We start from the raw sequence: 26,309 nt of genomic DNA on the forward strand, positions 1-26,309 counted from the left end.
TCTTCCTAATTTACAATATAAAAAAAAAAATAATTATAAACAACATCTTTAATTTTAATCCACATGTTAGAATAGTTATGAACGAAAAAAAAAACATTTCATAAATTATTAAAAATACTAACAGAATCAGCAACTTCCCACAAACGTTAAGTGTCTCGTGACATTAGCAAGGCCGGCTTGCAAATGCTAACAAAATAATTGGGTAGATATTAAATAGTTAAAACACAATGGAAGCACATATTTCTTATTCAAGAACGAATGATAAGCCCTAAAGTGGTCTTATAACAATCCCGACAACCATGACATGCTAGCAAACGGTATCGCAGCTATATATACATATATATATGCACATCAACATAGGGCTAATAAACAAGAAGTACTAATTTTAACATCCGATGGTCCCCGATCTTTTTCTCTGTAAATTTTTTCTTTTGCGACGTAAAATTCTGTCCATCTCATCGGAATTTCTGATTTGGTAAAAATCACGAAAGATTTCACTTCCATAGCCGACTAGTGCAACGTAATTACCTAGAACAATGGCTACGCATCTATCAGAGACTGCAAGAGAAGGTCCAGGGTCTGCAATAATTAAAGAATTATACATCTTTAAAGATTTGCAGCGGTGCTTCTTTTCAGATTGAGAGTACATCCAAACTTCCCATACCTGGGTTTCACCACCACTATGCGTATTTTTTTTGTGTTCCATGTCTTGCATATAAGAATCTAGAAGGGGTACATAAGACGTCCAATTGTAATGGCCAGTTCGCAACTTTCGGTTACGAAGAGTAAAACCATTATCTTCGTTTTTCTCATCTGCTGTTGGACAAATCCCCGATGAACTTTTTCTTCGCATGCCAAATATGTAGAGTCCATCTGAGCTCATTACACATTCACTAGCATCTTCGACTTCATGGATATTTTCTTGTAGTTCATCAAAGGTCAAGCAAGCCAGCGAATTATCAGGATCGTGTACGTCCACAAGATTTGGCTGTTGATCCCATTTATTCAATATAATATAAGACTCATTACATTCATTACCGTAGTAATAATAAAGAACCTTTTCGGTAACAGCGTGAGTAAAACAAAACGATATTGATGACACTCTAAACTGTCCATTAACAAATCGACTGTTACTCACGCCAACTGAAAAAGTGTTTACTTTTATCGGCGGCAGTGTAAAGGAATGTAATAGTTCATCGTTTTTAAGGTCAATCATGTCGACACCACTATCTCGAGCAAGAAACAAAATGTCCGCCATTGCAATTCCATAAATATCTTTTTTTGTTTCTGTTAGATAATTTTTGTTTTGAGATAAAATCTTTGGGGACCAGACGGGTCCTTTTTTAGAATATACAGTCACTTCACCGGATTCAGTCAAACAAGCAATTCTATTAGCCGTGGGTGAAACGATACTTATTGATTTAATAATCGGAGAACTTAATTGAAACTTTTCAACCAAAGCTATATCTGCACCTTCAATTTCAATAGTCAGACTAAAAACCTGAATTTCGCCTGAGCTTTCAACAACCACTAGCTCAAAGTTTTTCCATTCATCATCTTTATGCGTACCCGGCATCCAGAACACGTTTAATTTGCTATTTGGCTTACAGTGATAGGAATGTTGAAGCATCAAGCAAGGAGATTCTACATTCAGAATGAATAAAGTATCCTTTGAGAACAACGAAACGTAGTTTCCCTGAGGATCTAAAGCTATTGCTTTTAACGTCCTGGGCATTTGTTCTTTTGAAAGTACAAGCTTTGTACACCATTGACGTAAATCCCAAACTACAAGACACCTATCTAACCCGACGGAGGCAAACGTCTTATAGTTTTCAGATACAGCAATTTTTAAAATGTCAAGCTGATGATGAACAGGAACGGGTTCTATTCTGAATTTTTCCTCATGTAATGTTGTATCGGTTGAAAGCTCGTCATGGTCAGACCAGCCTCGCAAAAGTGCTTTAACAAGCAACCCAACCGCAAAATCAATTGCGAACAGTATGCTGAAAAATGTTGACCATCTCCATACTCTCCGGTCATGAAACGAGTTGTAGACATTAGTGTAATCACGACGGTTAACAGTGTCAAGAATAACTGGTCGATACAAAGCAATAACAAGGTTTTCCGCCATCGTCTTCTCTTTTAATGCTTCTAAAAAAGTGGGGTCACCAAACCAACCGGTCGTAATCAGTGGAAATAACTTTCGTTCTCGTAAAATACGGCCTAAACGATGATATAACGTAATGAGAAAGCGAATGTTAGGAGATGCTAATCTCCAAGACCCATTGATATCTGTACTGGATTGGAGTTGTAAATAAATAACGTACATATGAAATGAAACAGTACCAAGATTATCGATAATCCATGGAGACCACATGAATCTTACGTATTCTAGATACGGAACCCACCATTTTGAGTTTCGATTAGAAGAGTTTGAATCTAAAAAATCTTGCAACTCCAAACGACGTATATCGACACTTAGGACCGCTAGAAAAAAACTTCCATGCAGTAAAAAACTAACGACGAAAGAACAGGCAAGAAACAAACAAAACTCCTGCACCAGAGGATAAACAAAGAAGCTCAAGACAAAAAGAGTCAATAACTTCTTAAGTAAGGATGAAAAGGAGGCAATAATAGTACTAGAAAACCCTTCCATTATACGAGAAGGAACACGCTTCGTCTGAGGAGAAGCGATTACTGCGCGTAAAAGTCGAAATCTGATAAGTTAGTAATAAAACGTTCACATAATGACGAAGTATAGCAAAAAAACTTACGAGTTTTCAATGTCCATAAATATGATAATATAGTAAGCCATAGGCCATGGACATATGGGGCCCGTTCTTTCAAAGAAATACAGCAAAGAACAGGTAGAGAAGTAGGCAGTACCGCTTTGAATAAATATAGTCGCTGTAAGACCAAATTTAGCACGAATATCATGCAACCGCACAAGTGACAAATACAAATATGCAAAAAGTCCGACTCCAAACCCAACCCATAGGTACCATCTGTAAATAACAGTAAGGTCAGGAATACGTGCTACGACAGTGGTAGGGGATGTATCAAGTAAACTTGCATATAGATTAGGAGTTTCGGAAATAAATTTCTTTAAAACAACATGAAAAGTATCGACTTGTTCAGGCTTTAAAAAGTAAGTAATCACAAAAGCACTAAGCGAGTCAAAACCTTCGGCTATTGTATCATTCCTAAGCTTGTTCACTTCACGCTCATTTTCAGGAAGCCCTTTAGTATATGAATATTGAGCTACAGGATCAACCTTACCATAATATTTTGGTATTGGAGAAATAGTTACACAGGATTTTTCATCTCTTATGCAAGGATACCCGTATTCCGCCAAATATTGATGGAAGCTTGTTTCCCAACGATACGCGTTTGAAAGATAGTCTTCGGAAAACACTGATGTGTTCGTTCCTAAAAGATAGAGTTGTTTCGTAATAACATTTGCTTCAGCATTGATGCTCTCGGCATACCAAGCCGACCATCTAGCTAATGATTGATCGTAAAGGGATTGCTGATACGCTACCAACGACGAATATATACCTGTGATTGATAAAAGAGTAAACACAAGAATGAAATACCAAGGATTATTGGCAATACAGTAGCTGTACTTGGCAAATAATGAAGGGTTAACTTGCCGAGCATACCCTCGTGAAATTCGGCCTTTTCCAAGAGTAAAAATCCTCATAACGATATTTTCAGTTCAATAACATTGGTAAACGTTCATTAATTAGATCTTTACAAGACCGATATACCCAATTCACTGAGAATCAGTTTTCGCAGGTCTTGGTGTTTTGTACATTCCTTCGGGACCCGACAAATTTAAATTCGGGCACACGGCGTGCAATTTCCGTACACTATTATTAATAGAGAATTATTTAATCTGAAACCAAAAGTTTCAAAAAAATGTTATAAAATAAGGAAATAAAAATTCAAATATATAATTATTGTTGGTTCCAACATTCTGCCGATACTAGCCGTATCTCAACAATATTTCCCAACGGACAACACTAATTAGCAAACTGCGGCAAGCTGCAGCAAAAAGGTCGGAATTATAATTCGTTAAAGATATGTAAATACCAATGCTATCGAAAGTATATTTATATTCAGAATTTAATTTTATAGAAAGAAGTTAGTTATTTATGGCTACCCATCGCCTCAATGAAACTAAAGATGATTTAATTACTAAAACTCTGCCAAGCATATTGCTTTTTTTCTGGATTTTTCTAAATGAGAAGGTTAAGCTGCGTAAATAATTCTTTGTTGCCTTTATAAATCGATATTCATGGCCGATGACATTTCAGCTGTAACTTGAACAGCGACATCCTTCAACTGTAAGTGATATTCTGCTACAATTGCATCTAGAGTAAGTAATTTTTGTGGAAGAAAGTTAGGGTCAGGTTCCTTGTCCACGGACATGTCTGTCACAAGAATCCATGTATCTTCTTTCGGAAGCAACTCCAGAGTGTTCAAAACAATCAAATAATGTTCTATTATAAAAGTTCTCTCCTTTTTTCCAATTAATTCTGTAGTAGAGATATACCGGCTCAGTTTTTCATAAATAATTGCTGCTGCGTCTCGATAGTTTTGATGTTTATACCGCCAACTAAACAAAATATTATACCAGCATGGTTGTGATTCAACGTTAATCATTTGAAAGGCCTTTCGCTCAAGCAAATTGTCGACGTCCTGTCTTAACGTTGGCATTGAATAATTTAGAAGCTGATTTATTTTACCTTGTTTCGTTAATTGATTTACAAAGTCTAGTAAACATGACTTTTTCAAAGGCGTAGTGGATAAAACCATCAATGCAACGTGAGCAGCGTCAAACTTTCCTGCTGCACAAGCGGTTTTTAAAGTCTCATGGGTAATTGCAATAGACAAATCTTCGTCGTCAGTCTCTTTCGAGGCATCTGCTAATAAAGAAAATTCTAATGCATCTATATATGCACTCTCCTCGAACAGCTTTTTTGATAGATGAAGGTAATAACACGATAATAGGTTCTGATGGTGGTATTTTTCAGCAATTTCTTGAAACTCCCGTAAAACTGCGAATTGAGAAGTATGTGAGTAAAGGACTAGAGAAGTAGTCTTGAAACATCGGACAGCCTTAACAGCTTCTTTCGATTTGAGATAAATAAGTGCTTTCAAGTAGACTGCAATTGGGTCAGAGTTAAGCCACCCTATTAATTGCATACATGCATTATATTGTTTGAATAGAAACAACTTTTCTACAAGTTCAGTGACCAGATCATTTTCCGTATCGTCCCTTATAAAGATTGCCGACAAAGACGATATCACGGTAGCATGTAAAGGTGAAATTTGGCTTTCTGAGAAACATTCGGAATAATTCAAAGCGGAAAAAAACTGAAGGGCTGTGTTAACACTTGCTAAAGCTTCCATAGTATTTAAATTACAGTTTGTTGAATCAACATCCTCCTCCTCAAATTTTTCTAGCAAAAGTGCAGAATTCTCTAAAAGAAAACTCACAAGACGCCAATCTTCTAGTAAAGAAAGAAATAATTTATCACATCCTGCAAATTTGGATTGTAACTCATAATCCTGCTGGCTAGTTATCAAAGAAAGTAGAAAAATAAATCCTTCAATAGAGACTTGAAACTTTTTCAAAATACTGTCCAAAACCCGTGCTACCGATGCACACAAAAATAAGGAAGGGGATTGAGCGGAATGGTTGTAAATATCGAAACTTCTTAAGCGTTGGATAAGAGAATCAATGTCGCGCATCGGGTTTTCAAGAGAAACTAGAGTATCAATTAAAGTACTGATATAATCTGGATCGACGTTGGGATATATGTGCTTGTCATAAAATACCCACAATGTATCAAATAAAGAATAAGATGGCAAATCCTGGACTAGTTCTCGTAATGAGTATCTAATTTCAGATAAAGTAGAAAATGACATACAGGAATGTAAACTCCTACCAAGATCCAGAATTTGATAACCTTCAATTAGAGAAGGATCATCTGTTTCAAGGGAACTAATTAATTTGGTCAACGGCTCTTCGTCAAAGGATTCAATGAGATAAGGATCCCTAATAAAAGCCACTTTATTTGCATAATTGATATATGTAACAGCGTTCGAAGGATCGAAGTTAATACTTAATATTTCATCTCCAAAATGATCCAGATATGCAACAAGTTTCGCAAACCTTTCCCATTCATTATATAATAGCCGCTTATATTCATAATAATCGTATCCAGTTAAATCTGAATTTGGCTCTATTTGGATCGTTGAAACTATAGACGACAAAACGGCATTTTTAAGTTCACTTATAGTAAGTGCGCCAAATTTATCCAGTTTATTTTTTGAAACTTGCGAGGAGCTGTTTTGAAAGCTTAAAAGAGCAACTTGTATAGACTCAATAGATGTATTATGTGCAAAAATGTGTTGTAGCCAAATCTCTGAGATATCCCCAGACGACATGTTTGTTGGAACGTCAAAAAAGGTTTTTTCTATGAGGGAAAAGCTATCCAAAGAGTGACTCCAAACGCATGAAAAACTCTCGTCCTGATCTAGACTAAGGTTGCATTTTTGGATAACGGTATTTAAGTTGCTTTTCCAAGCAATAATGAGCAAAAATTTAGATTGAGAGCCCTCTGACGATATCAGTTGAAAATCAGAAAGCATCCATGGTATGAACTCATCGTCTGGTAAAGAAGGAGGAATTATGCCCTTCTCGATGACAACATTTAATTTAAAAGAGTGGGCGTTTGCGTTAAGTTTGTAAATTGAAAAAGAGCCATGAGAATTATCTGGGTAATACAGAGCGATGAAAGAATTAGTGGTGTGATCTGAAGTTAAATAAGGAAAGGATTGTAGAGGAAGTATAGTCTGTGACAGTTCAATGGTTTCGACGCATTGATTAGTAGACAAATCCAAAACTTTTAACTTATAGTCAAGCGATAGCATCACAAGAACATTATAGGTAGACAAAAAAATCATTGAAATAATAGTATTAGGAGAGCGGTAATCTGCCTTAAATGCCTGAAGTGATAGATATTTTTTTAGGGAAAACAAATAACTAGAATCATCAATATGCTGTTCGTAGTGACTAGCGTCTTTTGGATTTAATATAATCTTTGTTAAACCTCCATTGAAAAAGCTTACACAAATTTCAGACGTGCTAATTGCGGCCATTAAATCGGGTTTTTGATTCAGAAAGGATATTGGTCGGTAACAAAGACACCAATCGTCGTCTAAGCGAGCGTCCGGTAATTGGAACCAAGTTTTAGATAATCTAATATAATACAAAACGCGAGCGTGAGTAATAGCATATATAATGGTCGTGTCGGAATGCTCACTGAACGAGAAAGCTACACCGTCCTTCATTACGTTGGATGGAAAATGAATTTTCACATTAAATTTTGATAAAGGCTCCTTCTTAGAATTTAATGAAACATCAAAGATAGTGAGTGTTCTGTTTTGGAATATACTCCATCGTAAAGTTTGTGAACCTTTGCTTTTATTTGAGGTATAAACACCTGCATCATATGCTACACATTCCTTTTTAAAAAGTTTTTCATTATCATCAGCTGTTTCTATAGCTTCAGAATCGTCTTCCGAGTCGTTTTCGAGAGCTGGAACCCACAACGCCAAAGTTCCTTCCAGACAAAAAGATTGTAAGTCTATCGGAACTACCGCATGCTTTAATTCATTCATATTTTGATTTTATTTTTTACTGGTAGCGGTAATACCAGTAGAAATACCAAACAAATAGCTAACAATAGGGGGCAGTTCTGGTTGAGTATCGTAGACAACGACCTACACGAGTTAGCGTAAGACAGGCCAGTCCTACAACGAATTTATGAGAAACGCGTAAATACGAGTATATTTGTAATTCTTTAGCTTTTTAGGGTAGAGGGAGATGGAATGTAAAACTGAATTTTCTTCTTGAAGATTAAGTTCCTTAATAAAATAGAATCATTTGATTGTGGATGAAGAAAGCTAAACAATTTGATAGTTTTTATTAATCGAGCAATTCCTTTGTATTCATAATAATAAAAAAGGAATCAAATATTCATTTAAAACTCAAGAGCTTAAATGGATTCTCTATTTTATTTGTGAAATTACATACAACAGTAAAAGATCTTCAAGATATCAGAAGCCTTTCTTAGATTATTGTTAGTTTTTTTTATTATTTTTTGTATACCTGTAACTTTTTAGCTGTTGTTTTAAGAGATTAAATCTATTTAAATTAACAGTACTCATCTTTAGGGTCTTAATTTACAGCCTTTCAATCTTTTTTAATAAAATAGTTTTCTAATTTTCTAGTTTTGTTTATTTTTAAATTTTGCAAATTCTTAGTAAATAAAACATGTAATATTTTCAACCATACGTTAAATTGTAAATTACATTTTAATAAATATTAATTACGTGCAAGGGTGAATTATTGTTCATTGGCATGCAATTTATAATTTATTTTTTTTATTGCAGATACAACCAATTCTAAGTCTAATAGCCAAGATCTCTTATACCTGATTCAATATTACAATTGCGGTGATATGTGCTTGTACGAACACCCGCAACTTTATAGTAATTAAGCGGTAGTACATACACTGGTATCACGATAAAGAATTAGCTAAAGTAGAAGATTGTAGCAATGGCATCAATTGTGATAAAGACATTTTCTGGATGTGATCCACCGGTCTATGCTAGAATTAAAGGATCGACAATAAATATCCAGAAGAAGAATTAACCAAATGGGTTGAAATTATCTCTAATAGCTAAAAATCTATTCATTTAAAACTGAAAGAGAATTAAAGGAGTAGGAGTACCAAAAGGTAAAAATAATCCAAAGATATTAATTTTGACTATAAATCATCACAAAATTTAGTAGCATACAACATAAGTAAAAAAGAACATTAAATAATTCTAGATATATTTGATAAATTCCCCTTATTCTCTACTAGCTATGGGTGTGAGAGTTTTGTAAGTTCGAATTCAATCTATCCGATATAAATCTCTTAGAGATTGGGTGTTAACTAATAGGTAAATCCCTGAATTTGACTTTAGTCTATGACACACTCGTCAAGTTATGACTATTTCATTTATGTACTTAACTTCTCTATCTCATAAACATAAGCACCAATTTGGAATATACTGAATTAACGAAACAGAGCGTAGGCAATTTGACTTCTATTACGTTACTGTATGTTTACAAGTTAGAAAGTCCTAACTTGTGGCTATAATACTTTGCAGTGATGCTTATGAAATCGCGAGTAAACTTATTGTTTAAAGGACCATTTTTCTTTCGAGAACGTTGTTTTCAAACACTCTTAAATCCTGTGATCGCAATTCGACAGCTATCGCATGGATCGCTTAGAAATTCTCGATCATGTAGAATTGATGCGAAATCGAATACATTAACGAAAGAAATATTTCCCAAAATAAATAATGAATTCAAAATCAAAAATCGATTTTATAGCTCAAAGCTTGCGAACGACCAATTCACGCTTCAAGAGCAATGTGACGAGAAGGGAATCCCTTTTATTTTATACGTGAAAGATTCAGCGAAAAAACAGTTAGAAAAAATTGCAGAAAGGAAACCAGAAGAAAACTCTGTTTTGCGCGTCACTGTCGATGGTGGTGGATGCCATGGATATCAAGTATCTTTTCGCATGGACAACAAAATTGGAAATGCTGACACGTAAGTGATGTGGTTAAGAAGACTATAAGTTTTAATTAAGTATTTCCTGGTTATTGACTAAATATCTAGGGTATTTGTGCGTGGAAAAGCCAGGGTTGTTGCTGACAACATTTCATTACCTTTGATAAGTGGCTCTGAAATTGAGTATACAAATGAACTTATTGGTTCCTCTTTTCAACTTTTAAACAATCCACGTGCCAAGACTTCTTGTGGTTGTAATGTCAGTTTTGATGTTGAATGAGATTTATACTTAAAATAATACATTTCTCTTATAATCACTTTTCTATTTATCAAATATAGTTTAACAAAAACTCTGCTTACAATTTTTTGCTAGTATGCCAGTAAGTAAACCAAAAGATACAAATATAAAAGTGTCATCAGTCAAATCGATCGAGTTGTTGACTAATTGAAATTATTGCTCAAAAAATATAATTAAATATTAATAGTCTATTCTCCAATGATCTTTCTAACACGACGGAGGATACTGTCCTTTTCAGGATCATAAGGATCGTCTTTGCTAGGAATTTCCAATACAGCAGGGAATGCCTGCACATGGTTTTCAATACGATCACGTATTCTTTCAGCGGCAAACTGGTTAATCAATACAATCGCAATATCCTTCCTTTTCGTAGTATAATCATCAAAAGCTTCAGCAATCTGCTCATCTGTAGTCTCTACATAAAACAGCAAGTTAGCGAAAACACGATTCCATTTTTTAACAGATAATCTTACTCTGAGTAATTATAAAAAAGTTTTTGTCACCGTTTTCATTTACCTGACCAGTTCCAGCTAAAAGCATCCCAGTAACGGTATCATCGTCTCCAATTACAGAAACAAGTGTCCGTTCTCGATATGATTGTGAAGACATGATTTAGAGAGATAAGTATTTAGAAAATCTAGGTAAACGTCCAAGCAGGAAAATAGGAGAGTATGGTGCTACTTGAAAGCGCAACTTCTGGACTAGTAGGCGATTAAAAGTGTTCAGTGGTTGAATCGTAAATTTTCACAAAGCTTAGATAAATATTTAACAGAAAGCTATGGCTCTGCCTCTACAATCCTCAAATGTATTCCTGAGTTTAAGTAGTGATGGTGGATGAAAGTGTAAGGTCCAATACCGATAAGACATATCTGACACTTAACTAAGGTACCTTTTATTATGAAGACTTCTGTAATTAAGAATATGATATTATTATAATAGGAATTTGTGAAAATTCGACTCCCATAAATTGTTCAACAAATATCATTATGCAAATAAACTGATGAATGTAAAAATAATAAGATGGCCCAGATGACACAAATAGGATTATTTTAAAACTTAAATTATAATATTCAATTATTTTACTTTCAAAGGCTGCGAAGTAAGTACTTCGATATAATCCAATGCCGTAAAGCATACCAAGAAGGATATAAATATAGATGAGAAATCAGTTAATTATTATCTGTTGAGAATGAAGCTGAAAAGAATAAATTAATAATTGATAAGCATATGAGCCGTTGTTGGCTTCCAGTGTTGAGCAAATTCGAAATTTGGGTTGCTTTCCTACATGCATGTTCAAACCTACAATCAATTTGTTACATATCGAAATAGAAGCTTTAATTTGAGAAAAAAGTGTCATTTATATATTTTTTGAATCAGCTTCCATCTCAAAGTCCATACCTCATTTAACGAAACATAACGAATTTTTAAGTTGATGAAATTGATATTTGTAAAATTTAACAGTGCTAAGTTCACAACACCATTTGTCTATAGTGTGACACAGTTGTCTTTTACCACAAAGCTCTCACTGAAACAATGCTTGGGCTTGGAAGAGTATTTTCATCCGCTGTACGTCCTCGGACGCTTATTCGAGCACCCATTAATAAACGCAGTTTCCTTTGGTACTCAACTGAGGCTGCTAAGGAAGAAAAGCCTGCTGAAGAAAAAGTTGCCGAAACAGAGAATGTTGATGTTAAGGAACTTCAATCTAAGCTTTCTGAGCTTAAAAGTAAATATGAAGCAAAGGACAAAGAGGTTGCGGAGTTAAAGGGTAGCATTCGCCAAAGCTTAGCTGACTATCGTAATTTGGAAAACCGCATGAAGAGAGACATGGAGCAAACACGTGCATTTGCTGTTCAAAAGCTTACTAAGGATCTTTTGGATTCTGTCGATAATTTGGAGCGTGCTCTTTCAATTGTTCCAGAGGAGAAGCGTAACAATCGTGAGTCCAACAAGGATTTAGTTGATCTTTATGAAGGTTTAGCAATGACTGAATCGAACTTAATGAAAACCTTAGGAAAATATGGTTTAGTTCGCTATGACGGTATCGGAGAAGATTTTGATCCTAACATCCATGAAGCTGTTTTCCAAATCCCTGTTGAAGGTAAAAAGCCCAACACTGTCTTCCATTGCGAAAGCAAGGGTTTTCAATTGAATGGAAGAGTTATTCGTCCTGCCAAGGTTGGTGTTGTTAAGGGAGACGACTAGAGGAGCTAGTCAAAGATGATAGCAAGGAGCATACGAATACGTCGTTTCACCTATATTATTTTAATGACCAATTCGGGGTTTTTTTTTATTTTTAAACTCTCAATGTTTGTCTGGAAAGTCCTTTGTGGTATTATTGGATTTTTTCAGTCTTTTCAGGGGAACCAGAAGTCTTTCTGTGCAGATGCTTTTTTCTGCAAACTAATAGTCAAAGACAGATCGTAAAAAGTTTCATTGCATTTTTTGGGCTATGGGTACATTATTATATTTTTACCGAGGGGACTTGAATCCAATGTTTTTGTGTGGTTTGGGTTTATTGTTTAGTGATTTGCTATCACAACATAGTACCTATTTTTACTTACATTTATAAATAAAATTTTTACTCTTTAATACTATAGCTTTCACCCAAACTGGTTAAAGAATTTTGATATTTCCTTCTAAAGATTACTCAAAAGCATTTCTTTAAGAGTTAAAAGTGGAACCAAGTGGAAGGTATGTATTCTATCATTTAGTTTTATAGAATATTAAAGTTCCGAAAGTTGATATGTGCTTTAACGGTTAAGCCTCCTTTTCAAGTATTCGTAGAAGTTAAGCTAGTGTTCTGTATTACAAATTAGTAAGGAATTTTGACTAGTTTAGATGATTTTTTTGTTTTTTATAAAATAGATATGTAATAACAAACTTGCTAATAAAGTATTGATTGGAAGCAGCTAGCCTGTTCGAACTAAGCCATAGTATAAGACATTACTCAATCAGCCTAATCTAATAGATAGATATTCAAAGTTACAAATGATAAGCATGAGATCGTTTGTGGGTGATCCCGTTGCTTTTAACTTTATTAAGAATCTAGTCAATGAATAGTTTTTAATCCAGCACTGATATCGTCAGAATTGCATATTCGAGAGATATATTCATTTTTTCCAGCTCAGTAATTACACTATTACTAAATAAACTCACTTCTTAGCGATACACTACCGCAAGGGTTTACGTCTTTATTTAGATCAAGAAATGGTGCCTTGCATACTACTCGAACGTGGTGTAAAATTTACCCTTACACAATAAGTGTTGCTTGGCAACACGTTTTGCTTTCTTTCCTTCTATAGAGTTTTCAATAACAGGAAAGATAAAAAAAGGGGATCTATCACCCTGAGATCTATCGAGTAATTTAGAATTGGGTCATTTGCTAAATTGCATCTACTTTTGTCTTATCGACACTGAATCTTTTGAAATTCTGATTTAAAATTGAACATTTTTTTATTTTTCTATAACTGTTGATATATTAAGAAATAGTTGCTTCAAGAACCTTCAGGTATTGGCTTTTAAGACTAGCTGTTGAGTTCGAAGAAAAGCCTAGCTATGTCTTCTTTAGCCAGTCTTATAAAGACGAAGCTAAAACTTCCTGATTCCTCAAAAAACTTAAACAAATTACGATGGAAGTTTCGACTTCTTGAATCTCAATTTGCCCTCTACAGTTTGCCCTGTCAACTTCGATTTGTCCACTATAATAACTTGGAAGACCCTAATTCATTTAATGGTCTGCTTTATTTATTTACTGATTATATAGCTTTTCAAGGTGATGATGAGTCTAATCAATTTTGTATGCCATATACTATAATTCGAAAAGTTAGTCGAGTGAAAAGCAATGATCTTGAGCAATTGTTGTCGGTATCGACAAGCAATGGTTACGAATACAGAATATCTCTGCAGGTTTCTGAAACCACTGCTGCACATTTTTGCCAATTACTGAGAGAAGAGCTTGTATCTCACAAAGCTGATATGCAGCGGTCCTCCGAGTTTAGCAAACAGTTCTTTTCTGAACGCCTTTGCAAACCCAATGTTCCCGAACCAGAAACTAAAGATTCTTATGGATTCGGTGCTCGATATGGTTATCCCACCGATCCTCGAATCTCTAGAGAACGGGCAAAGCTACGAATGTGGAAAGAGTATTTTTTACTTTATGGTGCAAATCTTTCGTTAATCAGAGTTTCTCTCTTCTCCAAATTGGTCCGAATTGAATTGCCCAATAAACTTCGTGGTGAAATATGGGAGCTTACATCAGGCTCCATGTACTTTCGTTTAGAGAATTCAGATGAATATGATCATCTTCTTAAAGTGTATTCTGGTCAAACATCTTTTTCTTTAGAGGAAATAGAAAAGGATTTAGGTAGAAGTCTTCCAGAATATCCTGCTTATCAAAATGAAGAAGGTATCAACGCTTTGCGAAATGTTTTAGTAGCCTTTTCTTGGAAAAACCAAGAGGTTGGTTATTGTCAGGCAATGAATATTGTTGCAGCTGCTCTTTTAATTCATTGCACCGAGGAACAAACCTTTTTTCTGATGCATAAGATTTGTGAAGATTACATTCCGGGTTATTACTCAAAGACGATGTACGGCACTCTAATTGATCAACAAGTTTACGAAAGTTTGGTTCAACGCTCAATGCCTAACTTACATGCGCATTTTGTAAGCAAAGACATTCAACTTAGCATCATTTCTTTGCCGTGGTTTTTGTCGCTTTTCCTTTGCACAATGCCTTTACCGTATGCGTTTAGGTTGTTAGACTTTTTCTTTCTAGAGGGTCCAAGGGTTTTGTTTCAAATTGGAATGGCTATCCTATATGACAACGAAGCTGAAATTATGAAGGCTACAGAAGACACTATGTTGATATCAATTTTAAAAAATTATTTTTCATCATTGGGAGATAAGGCTTATAAAGATGCAACAGATAAACGCGTTGCCTCTATCACGAAGTTTCAACTTTTATTGGTAACTGCTTTCAAGAAGTTTAGCCATATAACACACTCTTTAATTGAAGATGAAAGGAAAAAACATTACGAAGGAGTTATGAATTCTATTGAGTCATTTGCAAAGAGAACACAAATTAGGAGTTTACAAAATTACGGTACATTAACACGTACGGATTTAAGTAATATTTACGACCGTTATCATGAAGTATTGTCGTCCAAACATCGAGTTGGATTAGGCAGCTCTACTGATACACGGTTGGAATTTGACGAATTTTGTATATTTTTAGCAGGAGTTACTGAATGGGCGAAAGGTTTGGATGCAGCGGCTATCAATAATTCATCATCCTTTCTTCGTCATTTGTTTTTACGATTTGACAAAAGCATGACTGGATCATTATCTTTACAGGATTTGGTGTCCGGTATTGCAGAATTGAAATTTAGGGATGTAATGCGCAATATATCTTTTATATTCGAGCTTTATGACTTTAATGGAGATGGTTTTATGGATAAACCAGACGTTTTGAAGGTTTCAGAAGCTATTCTTTGGTTAACTAGGTTTATGGGTGATGAGTATCTATCCGCAGTTAGCGAATTCATACAACGCTGCTTTCATTTTGCTGATGAAGCTAGTCCTGATGGTCATTCTGATACGTTGATTGATATAAGCGACCATATGAGCAGTACTGGTTCTGAAAACCGTTCTGTTGGTGCTAATAGTGATATCAAAGTTAGTCTTCCCACTTTTAGAATGGTTGTTTTATCAATTGGTTTATTAGAGCAATTATTTTCTGGAGGACTCGCCGACTCTATCGTTTTAGCTCCAGTCCAAGAAAAATCATCAACCACCGGAGGTTTGAGAGGTTTATTGGATTCTTTGGTAATTGATACCAATAGGATTGGTAAAACATTTCGTGGGCATAAACCCGCTTCTCGTCCAAGTACCGCAAATGGTACTAGCAATCAAAATACTACTTCTGAAATTACCACATCGGAAACTACGGCGACTGAAAAAACACCTTCAAATTCTTCAGATACCGAAGATGATGTTGGTGATGTTGTAGAAAACGATAAAGATTTGCTTCAATTTGATCCATACAAAAAAAATGATGCTTAAAAAGCTATACTTAAACTTCTAATCAATGGCACTATAATGCATCCTAACTAGTATTATTTTCCCAAATTTTGTTAATCTTCATGCTCATAATTTATTAATTATTGAAAAATCTATCATCTATATTGATATATTCTATAGCGTCCCTCTGCTCAATAACATATTCGATTCTACTTTCACTGTTTGGTATAATTCTGAATAACTGTTTAAAACAAATATTGTTTCAACCAACTAACTGATTGTATATTGAAATGGATTACCATGTACCTGTAATTTAATGCAGTGCAGCGTTGGAATTTCTACCAGTTCCTTCGTATCTTGACTGTTCTAATAGAAGCGTAATAATGGCTGAAGGTAATAAAGCGGTCGATTTGACTTCTCTCAGCTTGGAGCAATTATCAGAAGTTATAAAACAGTTAGATTCTGAGCTAGAGTATCTATCGACCTCCTATGGACAACTAGGACGTGCTCAATTGAAATTTCGTGAATGCCTGGCAAACGTTAACGATGCTGTGCGGGCTGAGAACGATGGTATAGACAAACTGAAATTTTTTTTGCATATGTTTCACTAACTATTGTCAATAGGAAAGGAGGTTTTGGTACCTTTGACTTCAAGCTTGTATGTTCCTGGAAAGCTGAATTTAGGAAACAGTAAATTGTTGGTCGATATTGGGACTGGTTATTACGTTGAAAAGGTATTTTTAATATATAAGAGATTTTTAAACCTAACGACATTAGTCCGCTGGAGAAGCTACCGAATATTATAAAAGAAAATGTGAATATCTCGCCAGCAGTATCGAGAACCTCAACAATGCCATTGACGCAAAATCAGTTCAAATTAGAGGTATGAGCATTTACAGTACAGATCAATTTTTATCTTATTATCAACAATTTGCTAATTCTCTGTAGCCGTTCAAAACATTATGCAACAAAAGGCAACAGCTACAACAGCTGCAACTAAATCTTCATAAGCTAAATAATTAATGAAATTTCAAAAAAAGTAAGTAAAGGATTAACCAATTATATGATGTGCATGCTTTTTGTTAGTTCTGTGAATCTTCCGCGGTAATGTTCGTTTGAGCGATAACTGGAGCTTCGTCGTCAGTATTTTCAGTGTTCATCGCCGCCAATGTTTGTAAGTAAAGAGCCTTGCTGTAAAGCAAACTAGTTTGCGCGATATTTTTTATGTCCTCGAAGTTTTCAGGCTCTGAAGAAGGTTCGATATAAACACGCTTATAAAGTTAGACCAATATAGCAGATTTATTATACTTACCTTTTGAAGAGAGTCCACCTTGCCATTTAATTTTTTGGCTTCGATTATTTCTAATAAATTTTTCTCAATGAAGTTCTCATCAATATGAAAATCAACTGCAATTTTGCTGAACGGCAAAGCACTGTAAGGAATTAAATAGTCAAGAAGTGAACGCTCCCGAATAAGGGAAAATAAATTTGTCAATTGAGGAGCCAGATACATGTCTAAAGAATAGTCTTGAGCATTTTGCTGTAATGTATCAAGCAAAAGACTATATTTGCGATTACATTTCGCTTGCAAACAACGTCTCAGGGAAGGGTCTAAATCTGACAAAGCATTGAACTCTTCATTTCTTTCAAGCTCTTGAATCAGACGTTTATGATCCCAGCACGCTAGTGCACAAAGTGAGATATACACTGAAATGTCAGTTTTTGTAATAATACCATCAGAGGTATCAGTTTCAACTTTTAAAAAATGAGCCAGGGCCTCTTCGTAATCACCCAAGCAAAAGTTGGCCAATCCACAGTATGCATAAATAGGACTAGTTAGCTCCATGGCTGCACTAACAGTAGACTTGGCGCGAGACCCGAAGGCTAGTACATGAGAATAATTACCAATCCAAATAGAAATTCTCATTAACTCTAAGGATAAATGAGCAATTTGTCCAGCATTTGTACAATATTCGCGAACTTTGGCATATGATCTTAAAGCACTATCAAACTGGCCCACATCAGCAAAAAAAGAAGCTAAATCTAGTTGTGCCGCCTAAAGTTGTTAGAATTGTAACAAAGGATGTAATAAAAAGTCTGTGAAGCAAAAAGTTATCTTGTAGCTCATACTCTTATAGATTCTCGTATTAAGTTGTTTTTATAGGCTTTTAGTTCCCTTCTTAATTGTTCTAGATTTTGTTTCCTATGAAAAGTAACGCTTTCAACCCATTCTACGTCCAGCTGCTCGTTTTCGAAGCAATCTTGAAACTCCTCGAATAGAGACTGGTACAACTCTAGATTATATGTCTTTTCTTTCAATTCTTTAATGGCATAATGAACACAAAAACTTCTTAACGGCTTAGAATTACGGGCGACAAACAGCGCGCGAAATATTTTGGACCATACTATGAAACTGTGAATAAAAGAATGACTTGCAAAAATGCATCAATTGAAAAACTCTTACCACCATATTCATCCAGATATCTCTTTAATTCTTCCTGATTGACTAGTAGATTTAAGCTCATAATAGAAAACTCGTAACTAGTCGGAACACTGTAGGTTATAGAATTGGCCAACTGGTTATAGGCCAGTGACGAGTACCAGATGTATAAAAGCTATAATAAGATGGTGATTTTTTCAAGTCGAAGATGTATGTAGTTAATTAGTTCTACTTTACGGAAACGAGAAAAACATATCATATTGATTTTATTTCTTTCCCCAAATTTCCAAGCAAAATCGCATCTAAAGTTAGGATATGAGTTTACTATTAATATGAGATACCAAGATTAGAACCCCATGTATTCAATAATAAAAATAAAAAATATGAAAATTGTTGCAAATATCTTTTAACTATTCCCTTGAAACAATGCTCAACTCTAATTAAAGCATTTCCTAATTGAGATTTAAAAAATAAACGAACAAATCTATAGCCAAAGAATTGTTGAAGTCTAAATAAAAAATAATAAATTTTCTTTTAAAAAAAAAGGAAACTTAAGGTGGTTGAATTTACTAATCTACTTCGAGTTATAGGAAGTTTGGTTATGTAACTTCTTTACTTAGAAAATAAGACAACGATAGTAAAGAAATTTACGAGCAGAATTCATAATTTCGTTTTAAAAATCCAATCAACATAAAGTATCTACTTTGTCCTCCCAATGACAAAATCTTTGTATCTGTCACAAGTTTATTGTTTATATGTTTTCGCATTAACAATTATTTTGTTAAGAGAAGTGTAATATATGCGTATTCTACTTGGAAAGAACAAACTAAAGAGATAAAAAAATCCTGAAAGTGAAAGGCATTTGAGTAGTGTCAAATTTACAATTGGAAAACTGCTATTCTATTTTTTTTCCTCTTTTTATATTAGGGAATATAAGGTTAAACAACATAATCAAATAACGATACTTAGTGCGCTTAGAAGCACACCTACATATATGTATGATGAAATGGTCAGGCAAGGCTATAATTTTACTTAACAGGCATTACTTATTGAAATTGTAGTTGATCGGTCCTTAAACAAATGGAAACAGAGGCTTTATTGAATGAAAAAATATCGGTTCAACAAGCAAGACAGGAGTAAGTGTTTTTACAGCAAATTTCATGACGTGAAACAAAAAATGCTTGATTTGATCTCAAAGTTTGAAAAGTTGCTAACTGAACTTTAGATTTGCTAATTATGCAAATAATATACCGGAACCAATGATGGTATCGGTTGCTCCGCCTAAAGCAAATCCGTCAGTCAGTTCGAAGACAAAGCAGCAGCAGCATTTTAAGCCTGGTAAAGCGACGAAGGATAAGGCCACTACCAAATGCTGTACTATTTCCTAATGTTTTGTGGAACGTTGTTTAAGCATCTTACGTGCACTTCCTACCGTCTGTGCTCACCTAGTAATTAACATGAAAGGAGCATTTATTGTCTATTCCTATACCAATCATTAGGATGAGTGATTTATCAGATTGGTAAATTTGTTATTTATACTCTTTATTTTATTTCGTACTATTTCGATTTTACCATAATTATTCTTTTGGACCTTAGTTATCGGAATGGCAATTCGTCAAATAACCGACACAGTGGACCATTTTCTCCTAACTTAATAATTTTCTAATACTGATTCAATCGTTATTTATTCATATAAAATACAATTTTTTGACGAGACTTTCTCATTATCTGAATTTGTTATTCTTTGTTTTCTTCAAAGCAAACAAAACAGCGCTCAGGATAAAAGGTTATGTTCGGGGGATTGTTAACTATTCTATTTTTTTTTGGTTTATTTATATATTTAAAAATTCTAATCTCTTATAACACTTGAAGCTAATAGGATTTATATTTCCTTACTAGCAAATGAATGTAAACTAACTACAGGAAATTCATATGGCCGACTATAGTTGTTTACCTACCCATTTGGTTAATTTTTCCTTAAATATATTTTTTTTTTTTTTTTTTTTTTTTTAGTTTTGGCTTGAATTTTAGTTTACATCAATTCAATAAACATATTCATATCGCAAACCAACAGGTGTGATTAATTCCTAAGGGTCGACAAATAGGCGTTATATGTTTTCTATTTTATTTTTTTTATATGAAAGGAGGAATTTTTAGTATGGACATTTACTTGTTTGTATACTAAACTATTCAAATCTTCAATAATAAAAAGAGCTTATATAATTAGTTGTATATATAAAATTACCTGTGTTACCAGGTAAGCAAGAAGGTCGGGTAGCATAGTTGGTTATTGCGCACGACTGTTAATCGTGAGGTCGAGGGTTCGAGTCCCTCCCTGACCGTATTTTTTTGCATCATGAGCATCTTATACAAAGGATAGACAAACGCACATGGAGTAGTATGTAAAAGCTAAAGTTCGAATTTTGTTGTTGTTTTTGAAATCCATGTCATCATTTTACGGGCGGTTGAATCGCTTTAGGTGTTTACATCGAATTTTGTCAGTGTGCATATGCGTTGTAAATTTGTCAGAAGGTTGTATGATCCGCATACACATTTAATGGATCAATTACAAAGCCGACGAAAAATCAGGGACATTTGTTGTACCTCTTATCAAAAGCGGTAATTTCAAAACACATTATCACTGGAAGGTCCTAAAAAACCAGACGAATCGACAATGCCATAATTTGCGTAGGGTCCGGTATTTGGGATTGAGAGACTTGTCAAACTTTCGGAATTCCGATGTTTTCTTGCTCGTACGTTAAGGAAATGTTGTTGTACTCTATGTGTGTATAGAAAAGTAAATAATAGTTTAACTACAATAATGGGATGGAATCATATTATCATGTATTCTTAGGAAGTTTAGCGCACTAGCCTGTTAGGTAGTGTATTCGAGCCTAGTAGAGGCGGAGTGCCCTATAAGAAAATTAAATGATCCATTCACTATGTAGTTTACCTAAACAAGGCAACGTTTTCTGATAGCTTCTGTCACCTAGGCAAAAGTAATGTATGAAACGCAATAAACTAAGGCGGAACTTTATTGCTGAAGGCATACTATGAGACAATTACCGTTCCTGGAGCAAATCATTGAAATTCCGACTGAATTGATTTGACTTTACTTTGTTATAGTAACGTAAACACAAGGTTTGTGACGCTGTGGAGTTTTTACCGAGTACTAGTTTGGCTGTTAAAGCTTTCCATGAATATCCGTTTACACTTAAAGGTCATTAAAAACATGAAATTTTTTAAATAAAATTTACGAAGCAAATATATGAAAATGGAATTTGCATTGAATCTAATAGGAATACTCTCATTTTTATGCTCAGTATCGTTGCTTATCAGTATAGCAAACTAACACAACTAACCATAGCATCGTTGTCGCAAGGATACACAAACATGAATAGCATAACATAATTAGCACGGCTTGAAGGATTCAAGAGCTATAGGAAAGTAACGTGTATATCGAACATTGCGAAAACGACGTTTCGTTGGAAGTATTACACTATATAGTATTTCAGCTTAATAAAAAGAAAAGAAACAAATAAATAATTAATTTACATAGCAATAATCCATGTACATTTCATTTAAGTATTTCTAGAATCTTACATAGATAATAATGACGAGAAAACCTACATATTTCCATATTTCACTGGTCAGGGTAAATAGTGTGTGCATCAAGCGTTAACCCTATGTTTGCAAACGACAATAACTACACTTTCTTAGCTTTTTCTAGAATAGCTCTCACCGGTCTTGTATGACCAGCAAACCCCGAAACTCGACAAAGTAGCGTGACTGCCACATCTGTAAACAATGGGTTGCAGCGCCCAACAAAGCGTTGTTAAATCGATTGATCAGGGATTTAAAATGAAAGTTAATTTAAAAAATAAAATATAGAAAATAAAATAAAATAATAATTGAATTTATATTTTATTTAGAAGAAAGGCAAATAAATAAATAAAAAACCACAGTAAATAAATAATAATAATAAAATGATACATACACATGTAATTAAATTACCTACTAACCTTTGACATCCTTATCCTCCTAGTAACCGAGAGGTTGCATTAAGAAAAATGATGATTTGGCAAGAAAGAAGAAAGTAATTTAGTCTCGTGAGATGTAGTAACTAACTAAATGGTATGAAATGAACTGAGCAGTACTGTTCTACTAGAAAAGAGGAAAAAAAAACAAGGCGATGGTAAAGTGAACGAAGGGTCGGACGTTATCGCGGAAAAACTATAAAGAGGGAAATTTGACATGATAGCAATGTTAGAGTTGAAGCATAATCCTTGTTGTGCGTTAGGAAGTACGAAGAAAGGATGGATTAAGACAGAAGTCGGAAATTCTTTTTTTTTCTCACAAACAAGAGATTTTCCCGACTTTGAACAAGAGATAGACGATGGAAAGAAAGATGAATTAAAAAGTAAAAAAAAATACAATTCGGTCAATCAAAATGTACTTTATTTGAGTTGATATGACGAGTAAACGAATTGAAATCAACGATGTATTTCATTCTCACGCCAGTAAAAACACAAATAAATAGCAAAACCCAAAAAATCAAATAAGAAAAACTCCCCTAAAGAAAAAACTAAAGTAATAAAATAATTGACAAATCCAAAAAAGAAGGTTTCTATCGGATTTCGCCTTGGTTTCGCCTTTTGTTCATTTCCATTAAAGCTTCTATACGGTACTATTGTAGCGCTCTGTCTCGCTTTTGTCTACTTCACAGGGGGAAAGGAAGTATGGGAGGATGTAGAAAAAAAAAATCAATCCACTTCATCTAAAATCAGCGAAATCATTTGCTTCTCCTCTCCGTATGTTTGGTAAGAAGGTTCAGCAATGGCAGTTGGATTCGGATTGGATGTCAACGAATTTAAACATTCTGATAGAATGGCGGGCGACAAAAGATGCACTGCAATTTCAGGGTGAAAGGTGTTTCTGCAGAAGCGAGCGATTAAACGATCCGATCCGGAAGAAAATATTACCTATTAAGAAATATTCTCCGGATTCGTTGAAGAGGCAATTAAAAAGAGGGATTGAGAGGCAAACGAAATTGCTCCGGAAATCATAAAATTACTTTACGCAAACCAAAAAAAAAAGACAACAAAGGCGAATTGTACTATTACAATTGTTCCTTTGCTGTCTTAAGTTTCTTTGCCCTCTTCACCAAGCTATGGTGTCTAATTTGCCTCTGTATACTTTTATTCTTTCGGCCCCGTCAAGATCACGAACGATTGTCTTTGCACTCAAAAGTAAACATTTCTACTGGGAGTCACAACAAATGGACAGATTCGCCGAGCAGGAGAAATTCAACAAGTGTCCCGCTGGGAATGCTAACGGAAAAATAGAGGCTTCGTCGCAATGAATTCGAAAACACAGTTGATCTTCATGTTCATCTCATCTCTATGCGACTGAAAGCTATTAGGGATGGATAGGGAATAATCTCTCTAAGCCGCGTTTTGTTGCTATATTGCCTCATCTTTTCATTCACTCAGACTCGTTGGCTATTTCTTTAGGAAAGGGCATGGCCCTAGATGGTATAGCATACTGGAGTCCTAGGTAAATATCTCTTGGATTTGTGTGTTAAAGAGTGCTAGGATGTAAAGGATAGTTTAACTTTTTTGTATTTAAAAACTATTTTCTATCTAATTTCCATCTATAAGTTTTCATACATACAATTCAATTTTAATTATTATTATTATTTTGCTTCTCCTTCTCATTGCCCTTACTCATTACACCCTGTTCATTCCTTTCACTCCACCCTTCTCCTCTCCTCTACTCCTCTACTCCTCGTCGCAACTATCATCCTTCGTTTTCATTACCCTACCCTATGTTGTTATTACGCGCCACTGCGCTTCGCAGTTTGTCATTATCAAAGCGTATCGCGAATGACCCTTTTTTGTCAGGACGGGAAGCATAGCGTTACGTAATTTTTCCTCTTTGCTTCGGACCTTTCATTATGTCAGGCATGTGACGTTTGGTATCACCTTTGCTTTGGGTTGACCAAGTGTAGTGTTTTTACGTCATTTGGTACGGCTGCTATGGCGTATGGGCTCATACATAAATACTTAGCTTCCCGCTCTTCTCTTTTACCAACACCGTTGAAGTGTTTTTAGTTTGTATTAATAGTTGTTCAACTAGAAACTCTTGAATTCTTGTCACGAATCTGCTTGGAATAGATCTGTCTCGTTTACGATCTATTTATCATTTTTTAACGAAGTCTGCACTGCATTTTTGAGTGGTTAGTGTTTGTTGCCCTACCTCTTTTCACATACTCCTTTTCTCCATTTTATATAATATATATATATATACATTTTTTTAATTCTTTAAATTCTCTACACAATGTCTGGATATGGTCAACAAGGTGTTTCTGCTGCCAACATCGACAGCATCCGCCCCAAGAAACGTTTGTCAATTGGTGTAGTTGGCTCCGGTAACTGGGGTACTGCCATTGCCAAGATTTGCGGTGAAAATGCCCGTGCCCACGGTCACCATTTCAGAAGTAAGGTCCGCATGTGGGTCTTTGAGGAGGAGATTGAGTACAAGGGTGAGAAGAGAAAGCTCACCGAAGTATTCAACGAAGCTCACGAGAATGTCAAATACTTACCCGGCATCGAATGCCCTCCCAACGTTATTGCCGTCCCCGATGTTCGTGAGGTCGCTAGACGTGCCGACATCCTTGTCTTTGTCGTTCCTCATCAATTTATTGAACGCGTTTGCGACCAAATGGTCGGTCTCATTCGCCCTGGTGCCGTTGGTATTTCCTGTATCAAGGGTGTTGCTGTCAGCAAGGAAGGCGTCCGCCTTTACTCTGAGGTTATCAGCGAGAAACTCGGTATTTACTGTGGTGTTCTTTCTGGTGCTAACGTTGCAAACGAAGTTGCCCGTGAGCAATTCTGTGAGACTACTATTGGTTTCAACCCTCCTAATGAAGTTGATATCCCTCGCGAGCAAATCGCCGCCGTCTTTGATCGCCCTTACTTCTCAGTTGTCTCCGTTGACGACGTTGCCGGTGTCGCCTTGGGTGGTGCTTTGAAGAACGTAGTTGCCATGGCCGTTGGTTTCGCTGATGGTTTGGAATGGGGCGGTAATACCAAGGCCGCTATTATGCGTCGTGGTTTGTTGGAGATGCAAAAGTTTGCTACTACCTTCTTCGACTCTGATCCTCGTACCATGGTTGAGCAATCTTGCGGTATCGCTGACTTGGTCACTTCTTGTTTGGGTGGCCGTAACAATCGTTGTGCTGAAGCATTTGTCAAGACTGGTAAATCTTTAGAGACGCTTGAAAAAGAGCTCTTAGGTGGTCAACTTCTTCAAGGAGCTGCCACTTCCAAGGATGTTCATGAATTCCTTCTCACCAAGGATATGGTCAAGGATTTCCCCTTGTTCACTGCCGTTTATAACATTTCCTATGAAGACATGGATCCCAAGGATTTGATCATCGTCCTTCAACCCCTTAAGGAGGACTCTGAGAACGAGGGCGGTACTGAAACCGAGTAAACTTCTTTTTAAATATTCAATTCCGTATACCTCTTTAAGGGATCGAGAGCTCTTATATGTTCGTTCGATTACCTACACTACACTCTTCTTGGTTAGAATCTATTCAAGTATCAATATTTGCTGGCCCGAATCCAGCTTATTTGTTCCTCTATTATTTTCTTGATATGATATGTACGTGCTAAATTATTTGTTTCATTCGTTTGCAAAGCATGTGTATCTATTTGTATGTGTGTGTGTGTGTGTGTGTGTGTGTGTGTGTGTGTGGTTAGAACTTTGGTTGAACCATGTCTTTTTTGCCTTGATGCATAGATCGAGGTTGTTTGCGGACAAATGTATGATATCCAATATTTTACAAATTTATGATTTATCGGATGTGCTTTGTGAGTCTCTTGTTATCATTTATTTATTTG

At 35.2% G+C, this 26,309-nt stretch overlaps 10 protein-coding genes, 21 long non-coding RNA genes and 1 other non-coding gene across 32 annotated transcripts; 17 read left to right on the forward strand and 15 right to left on the reverse strand.

Moving 5' to 3' along the window:
- Nucleotides 1–75: 75 nt before the first annotated feature.
- scp1 (Sre1 cleavage-activating protein Scap Scp1) lies at nt 76–3,812 on the reverse strand. Its single transcript, NM_001022595.3, has 2 exons — nt 2,775–3,812; nt 76–2,717 (listed from the first exon to the last, which is right to left on the reverse strand). Exons 1-2 carry the CDS (start codon nt 3,701–3,703, stop codon nt 386–388), a joined length of 3,261 nt encoding a protein of 1,086 aa, NP_596673.1. The 5' UTR covers nt 3,704–3,812; the 3' UTR covers nt 76–385.
- On the forward strand, nt 106–1,251 carry SPOM_SPNCRNA.6392. Its single transcript, NR_195741.1, has one exon. It is a non-coding gene; the product is annotated as a non-coding RNA (long non-coding RNA).
- On the forward strand, nt 1,425–2,397 carry SPOM_SPNCRNA.6393. Its single transcript, NR_195742.1, has one exon. It is a non-coding gene; the product is annotated as a non-coding RNA (long non-coding RNA).
- On the forward strand, nt 2,414–2,711 carry SPOM_SPNCRNA.6394. The gene has a single exon (NR_195743.1). It is a non-coding gene; the product is annotated as a non-coding RNA (long non-coding RNA).
- A 113-nt stretch (nt 3,813–3,925) lies between the features above and the next one.
- Nucleotides 3,926–5,505, forward strand: SPOM_SPNCRNA.1656. Its single transcript, NR_150551.1, has one exon. It is a non-coding gene; the product is annotated as a non-coding RNA (long non-coding RNA).
- On the reverse strand, nt 4,154–7,778 carry nup120 (nucleoporin, WD repeat Nup120). Its single transcript, NM_001022596.3, has one exon. It carries the CDS (start codon nt 7,693–7,695, stop codon nt 4,285–4,287), a length of 3,411 nt encoding a protein of 1,136 aa, NP_596674.1. The 5' UTR covers nt 7,696–7,778; the 3' UTR covers nt 4,154–4,284.
- SPOM_SPNCRNA.6395 lies at nt 6,400–6,888 on the forward strand. The gene has a single exon (NR_195744.1). It is a non-coding gene; the product is annotated as a non-coding RNA (long non-coding RNA).
- Nucleotides 7,153–8,205, forward strand: SPOM_SPNCRNA.6396. The gene has a single exon (NR_195745.1). It is a non-coding gene; the product is annotated as a non-coding RNA (long non-coding RNA).
- Nucleotides 8,206–8,447: 242 nt separating this feature from the next.
- SPOM_SPNCRNA.6397 lies at nt 8,448–9,720 on the reverse strand. The gene has a single exon (NR_195746.1). It is a non-coding gene; the product is annotated as a non-coding RNA (long non-coding RNA).
- On the forward strand, nt 9,200–10,035 carry isa2 (Fe-sulfur protein Isa2). The gene is made up of 2 exons (NM_001022597.3): nt 9,200–9,682; nt 9,752–10,035. The coding sequence occupies exons 1-2, from the start codon at nt 9,237–9,239 to the stop codon at nt 9,921–9,923; spliced, it is 618 nt and encodes a 205-aa protein (NP_596675.1). The 5' UTR covers nt 9,200–9,236; the 3' UTR covers nt 9,924–10,035.
- A 22-nt stretch (nt 10,036–10,057) lies between these two features.
- On the reverse strand, nt 10,058–10,777 carry vma7 (V-type ATPase V1 subunit F). The gene is made up of 2 exons (NM_001022598.3): nt 10,415–10,777; nt 10,058–10,356 (listed from the first exon to the last, which is right to left on the reverse strand). The coding sequence occupies exons 1-2, from the start codon at nt 10,548–10,550 to the stop codon at nt 10,130–10,132; spliced, it is 363 nt and encodes a 120-aa protein (NP_596676.1). The 5' UTR covers nt 10,551–10,777; the 3' UTR covers nt 10,058–10,129.
- A 122-nt stretch (nt 10,778–10,899) lies between these two features.
- On the reverse strand, nt 10,900–12,468 carry SPOM_SPNCRNA.6398. Its single transcript, NR_195747.1, has one exon. It is a non-coding gene; the product is annotated as a non-coding RNA (long non-coding RNA).
- SPOM_SPNCRNA.6399 lies at nt 10,923–11,179 on the forward strand. The gene has a single exon (NR_195748.1). It is a non-coding gene; the product is annotated as a non-coding RNA (long non-coding RNA).
- On the forward strand, nt 11,445–12,700 carry mge1 (GrpE domain-containing chaperone mge1). Its single transcript, NM_001022599.3, has one exon. It carries the CDS (start codon nt 11,475–11,477, stop codon nt 12,144–12,146), a length of 672 nt encoding a protein of 223 aa, NP_596677.1. The 5' UTR covers nt 11,445–11,474; the 3' UTR covers nt 12,147–12,700.
- SPOM_SPNCRNA.6400 lies at nt 12,586–13,189 on the reverse strand. The gene has a single exon (NR_195749.1). It is a non-coding gene; the product is annotated as a non-coding RNA (long non-coding RNA).
- A 1-nt stretch (nt 13,190) lies between these two features.
- SPOM_SPBC215.01 (GTPase-activating protein) lies at nt 13,191–16,180 on the forward strand. Its single transcript, NM_001022600.4, has one exon. It carries the CDS (start codon nt 13,500–13,502, stop codon nt 16,002–16,004), a length of 2,505 nt encoding a protein of 834 aa, NP_596678.2. The 5' UTR covers nt 13,191–13,499; the 3' UTR covers nt 16,005–16,180.
- SPOM_SPNCRNA.6401 lies at nt 13,572–14,117 on the reverse strand. Its single transcript, NR_195750.1, has one exon. It is a non-coding gene; the product is annotated as a non-coding RNA (long non-coding RNA).
- On the reverse strand, nt 15,425–15,644 carry SPOM_SPNCRNA.6402. Its single transcript, NR_195751.1, has one exon. It is a non-coding gene; the product is annotated as a non-coding RNA (long non-coding RNA).
- A 61-nt stretch (nt 16,181–16,241) lies between the features above and the next one.
- On the reverse strand, nt 16,242–18,517 carry csn1 (COP9/signalosome complex subunit Csn1). Its single transcript, NM_001022603.3, has 4 exons — nt 18,427–18,517; nt 18,093–18,367; nt 17,275–18,018; nt 16,242–17,233 (listed from the first exon to the last, which is right to left on the reverse strand). Exons 1-4 carry the CDS (start codon nt 18,485–18,487, stop codon nt 17,045–17,047), a joined length of 1,269 nt encoding a protein of 422 aa, NP_596680.1. The 5' UTR covers nt 18,488–18,517; the 3' UTR covers nt 16,242–17,044.
- pfd5 (prefoldin subunit 5) lies at nt 16,334–18,071 on the forward strand. The gene is made up of 4 exons (NM_001022602.3): nt 16,334–16,532; nt 16,587–16,696; nt 16,740–16,845; nt 16,911–18,071. The coding sequence occupies exons 1-4, from the start codon at nt 16,346–16,348 to the stop codon at nt 16,970–16,972; spliced, it is 465 nt and encodes a 154-aa protein (NP_596679.1). The 5' UTR covers nt 16,334–16,345; the 3' UTR covers nt 16,973–18,071.
- On the forward strand, nt 18,093–18,750 carry SPOM_SPNCRNA.6403. The gene has a single exon (NR_195752.1). It is a non-coding gene; the product is annotated as a non-coding RNA (long non-coding RNA).
- Nucleotides 18,751–18,847: 97 nt separating this feature from the next.
- Nucleotides 18,848–19,254, reverse strand: SPOM_SPNCRNA.6404. The gene has a single exon (NR_195753.1). It is a non-coding gene; the product is annotated as a non-coding RNA (long non-coding RNA).
- Nucleotides 19,255–19,424: 170 nt separating this feature from the next.
- Nucleotides 19,425–20,500, forward strand: git11 (heterotrimeric G protein gamma subunit Git11). Its single transcript, NM_001022604.3, has 2 exons — nt 19,425–19,538; nt 19,628–20,500. The coding sequence occupies exons 1-2, from the start codon at nt 19,483–19,485 to the stop codon at nt 19,788–19,790; spliced, it is 219 nt and encodes a 72-aa protein (NP_596681.1). The 5' UTR covers nt 19,425–19,482; the 3' UTR covers nt 19,791–20,500.
- Nucleotides 20,501–20,657: 157 nt separating this feature from the next.
- SPOM_SPNCRNA.6405 lies at nt 20,658–21,263 on the reverse strand. The gene has a single exon (NR_195754.1). It is a non-coding gene; the product is annotated as a non-coding RNA (long non-coding RNA).
- On the forward strand, nt 20,671–20,744 carry SPOM_SPBTRNAASN.03. Its single transcript has one exon. It is a non-coding gene; the product is annotated as a tRNA-Asn (tRNA).
- A 115-nt stretch (nt 21,264–21,378) lies between the features above and the next one.
- On the reverse strand, nt 21,379–22,141 carry SPOM_SPNCRNA.6406. Its single transcript, NR_195755.1, has one exon. It is a non-coding gene; the product is annotated as a non-coding RNA (long non-coding RNA).
- Nucleotides 21,672–22,100, forward strand: SPOM_SPNCRNA.435. The gene has a single exon (NR_150823.1). It is a non-coding gene; the product is annotated as a non-coding RNA (long non-coding RNA).
- Nucleotides 22,142–22,382: 241 nt separating the features above from the next.
- SPOM_SPNCRNA.6407 lies at nt 22,383–23,903 on the reverse strand. Its single transcript, NR_195756.1, has one exon. It is a non-coding gene; the product is annotated as a non-coding RNA (long non-coding RNA).
- Nucleotides 22,421–24,501, forward strand: SPOM_SPNCRNA.1657. The gene has a single exon (NR_150552.1). It is a non-coding gene; the product is annotated as a non-coding RNA, possible alternative UTR (long non-coding RNA).
- Nucleotides 24,426–24,674, reverse strand: SPOM_SPNCRNA.6408. Its single transcript, NR_195757.1, has one exon. It is a non-coding gene; the product is annotated as a non-coding RNA (long non-coding RNA).
- Nucleotides 24,494–26,270, forward strand: gpd1 (glycerol-3-phosphate dehydrogenase Gpd1). The gene has a single exon (NM_001022605.3). It carries the CDS (start codon nt 24,742–24,744, stop codon nt 25,897–25,899), a length of 1,158 nt encoding a protein of 385 aa, NP_596682.1. The 5' UTR covers nt 24,494–24,741; the 3' UTR covers nt 25,900–26,270.
- Nucleotides 24,809–26,133, reverse strand: SPOM_SPNCRNA.6409. The gene has a single exon (NR_195758.1). It is a non-coding gene; the product is annotated as a non-coding RNA (long non-coding RNA).
- Nucleotides 26,271–26,309: the final 39 nt, after the last annotated feature.

This window comes from Schizosaccharomyces pombe (genome assembly GCF_000002945.2).
Source record: "Schizosaccharomyces pombe strain 972h- genome assembly, chromosome: II".
Taxonomy (NCBI): domain Eukaryota; kingdom Fungi; phylum Ascomycota; class Schizosaccharomycetes; order Schizosaccharomycetales; family Schizosaccharomycetaceae; genus Schizosaccharomyces; species Schizosaccharomyces pombe.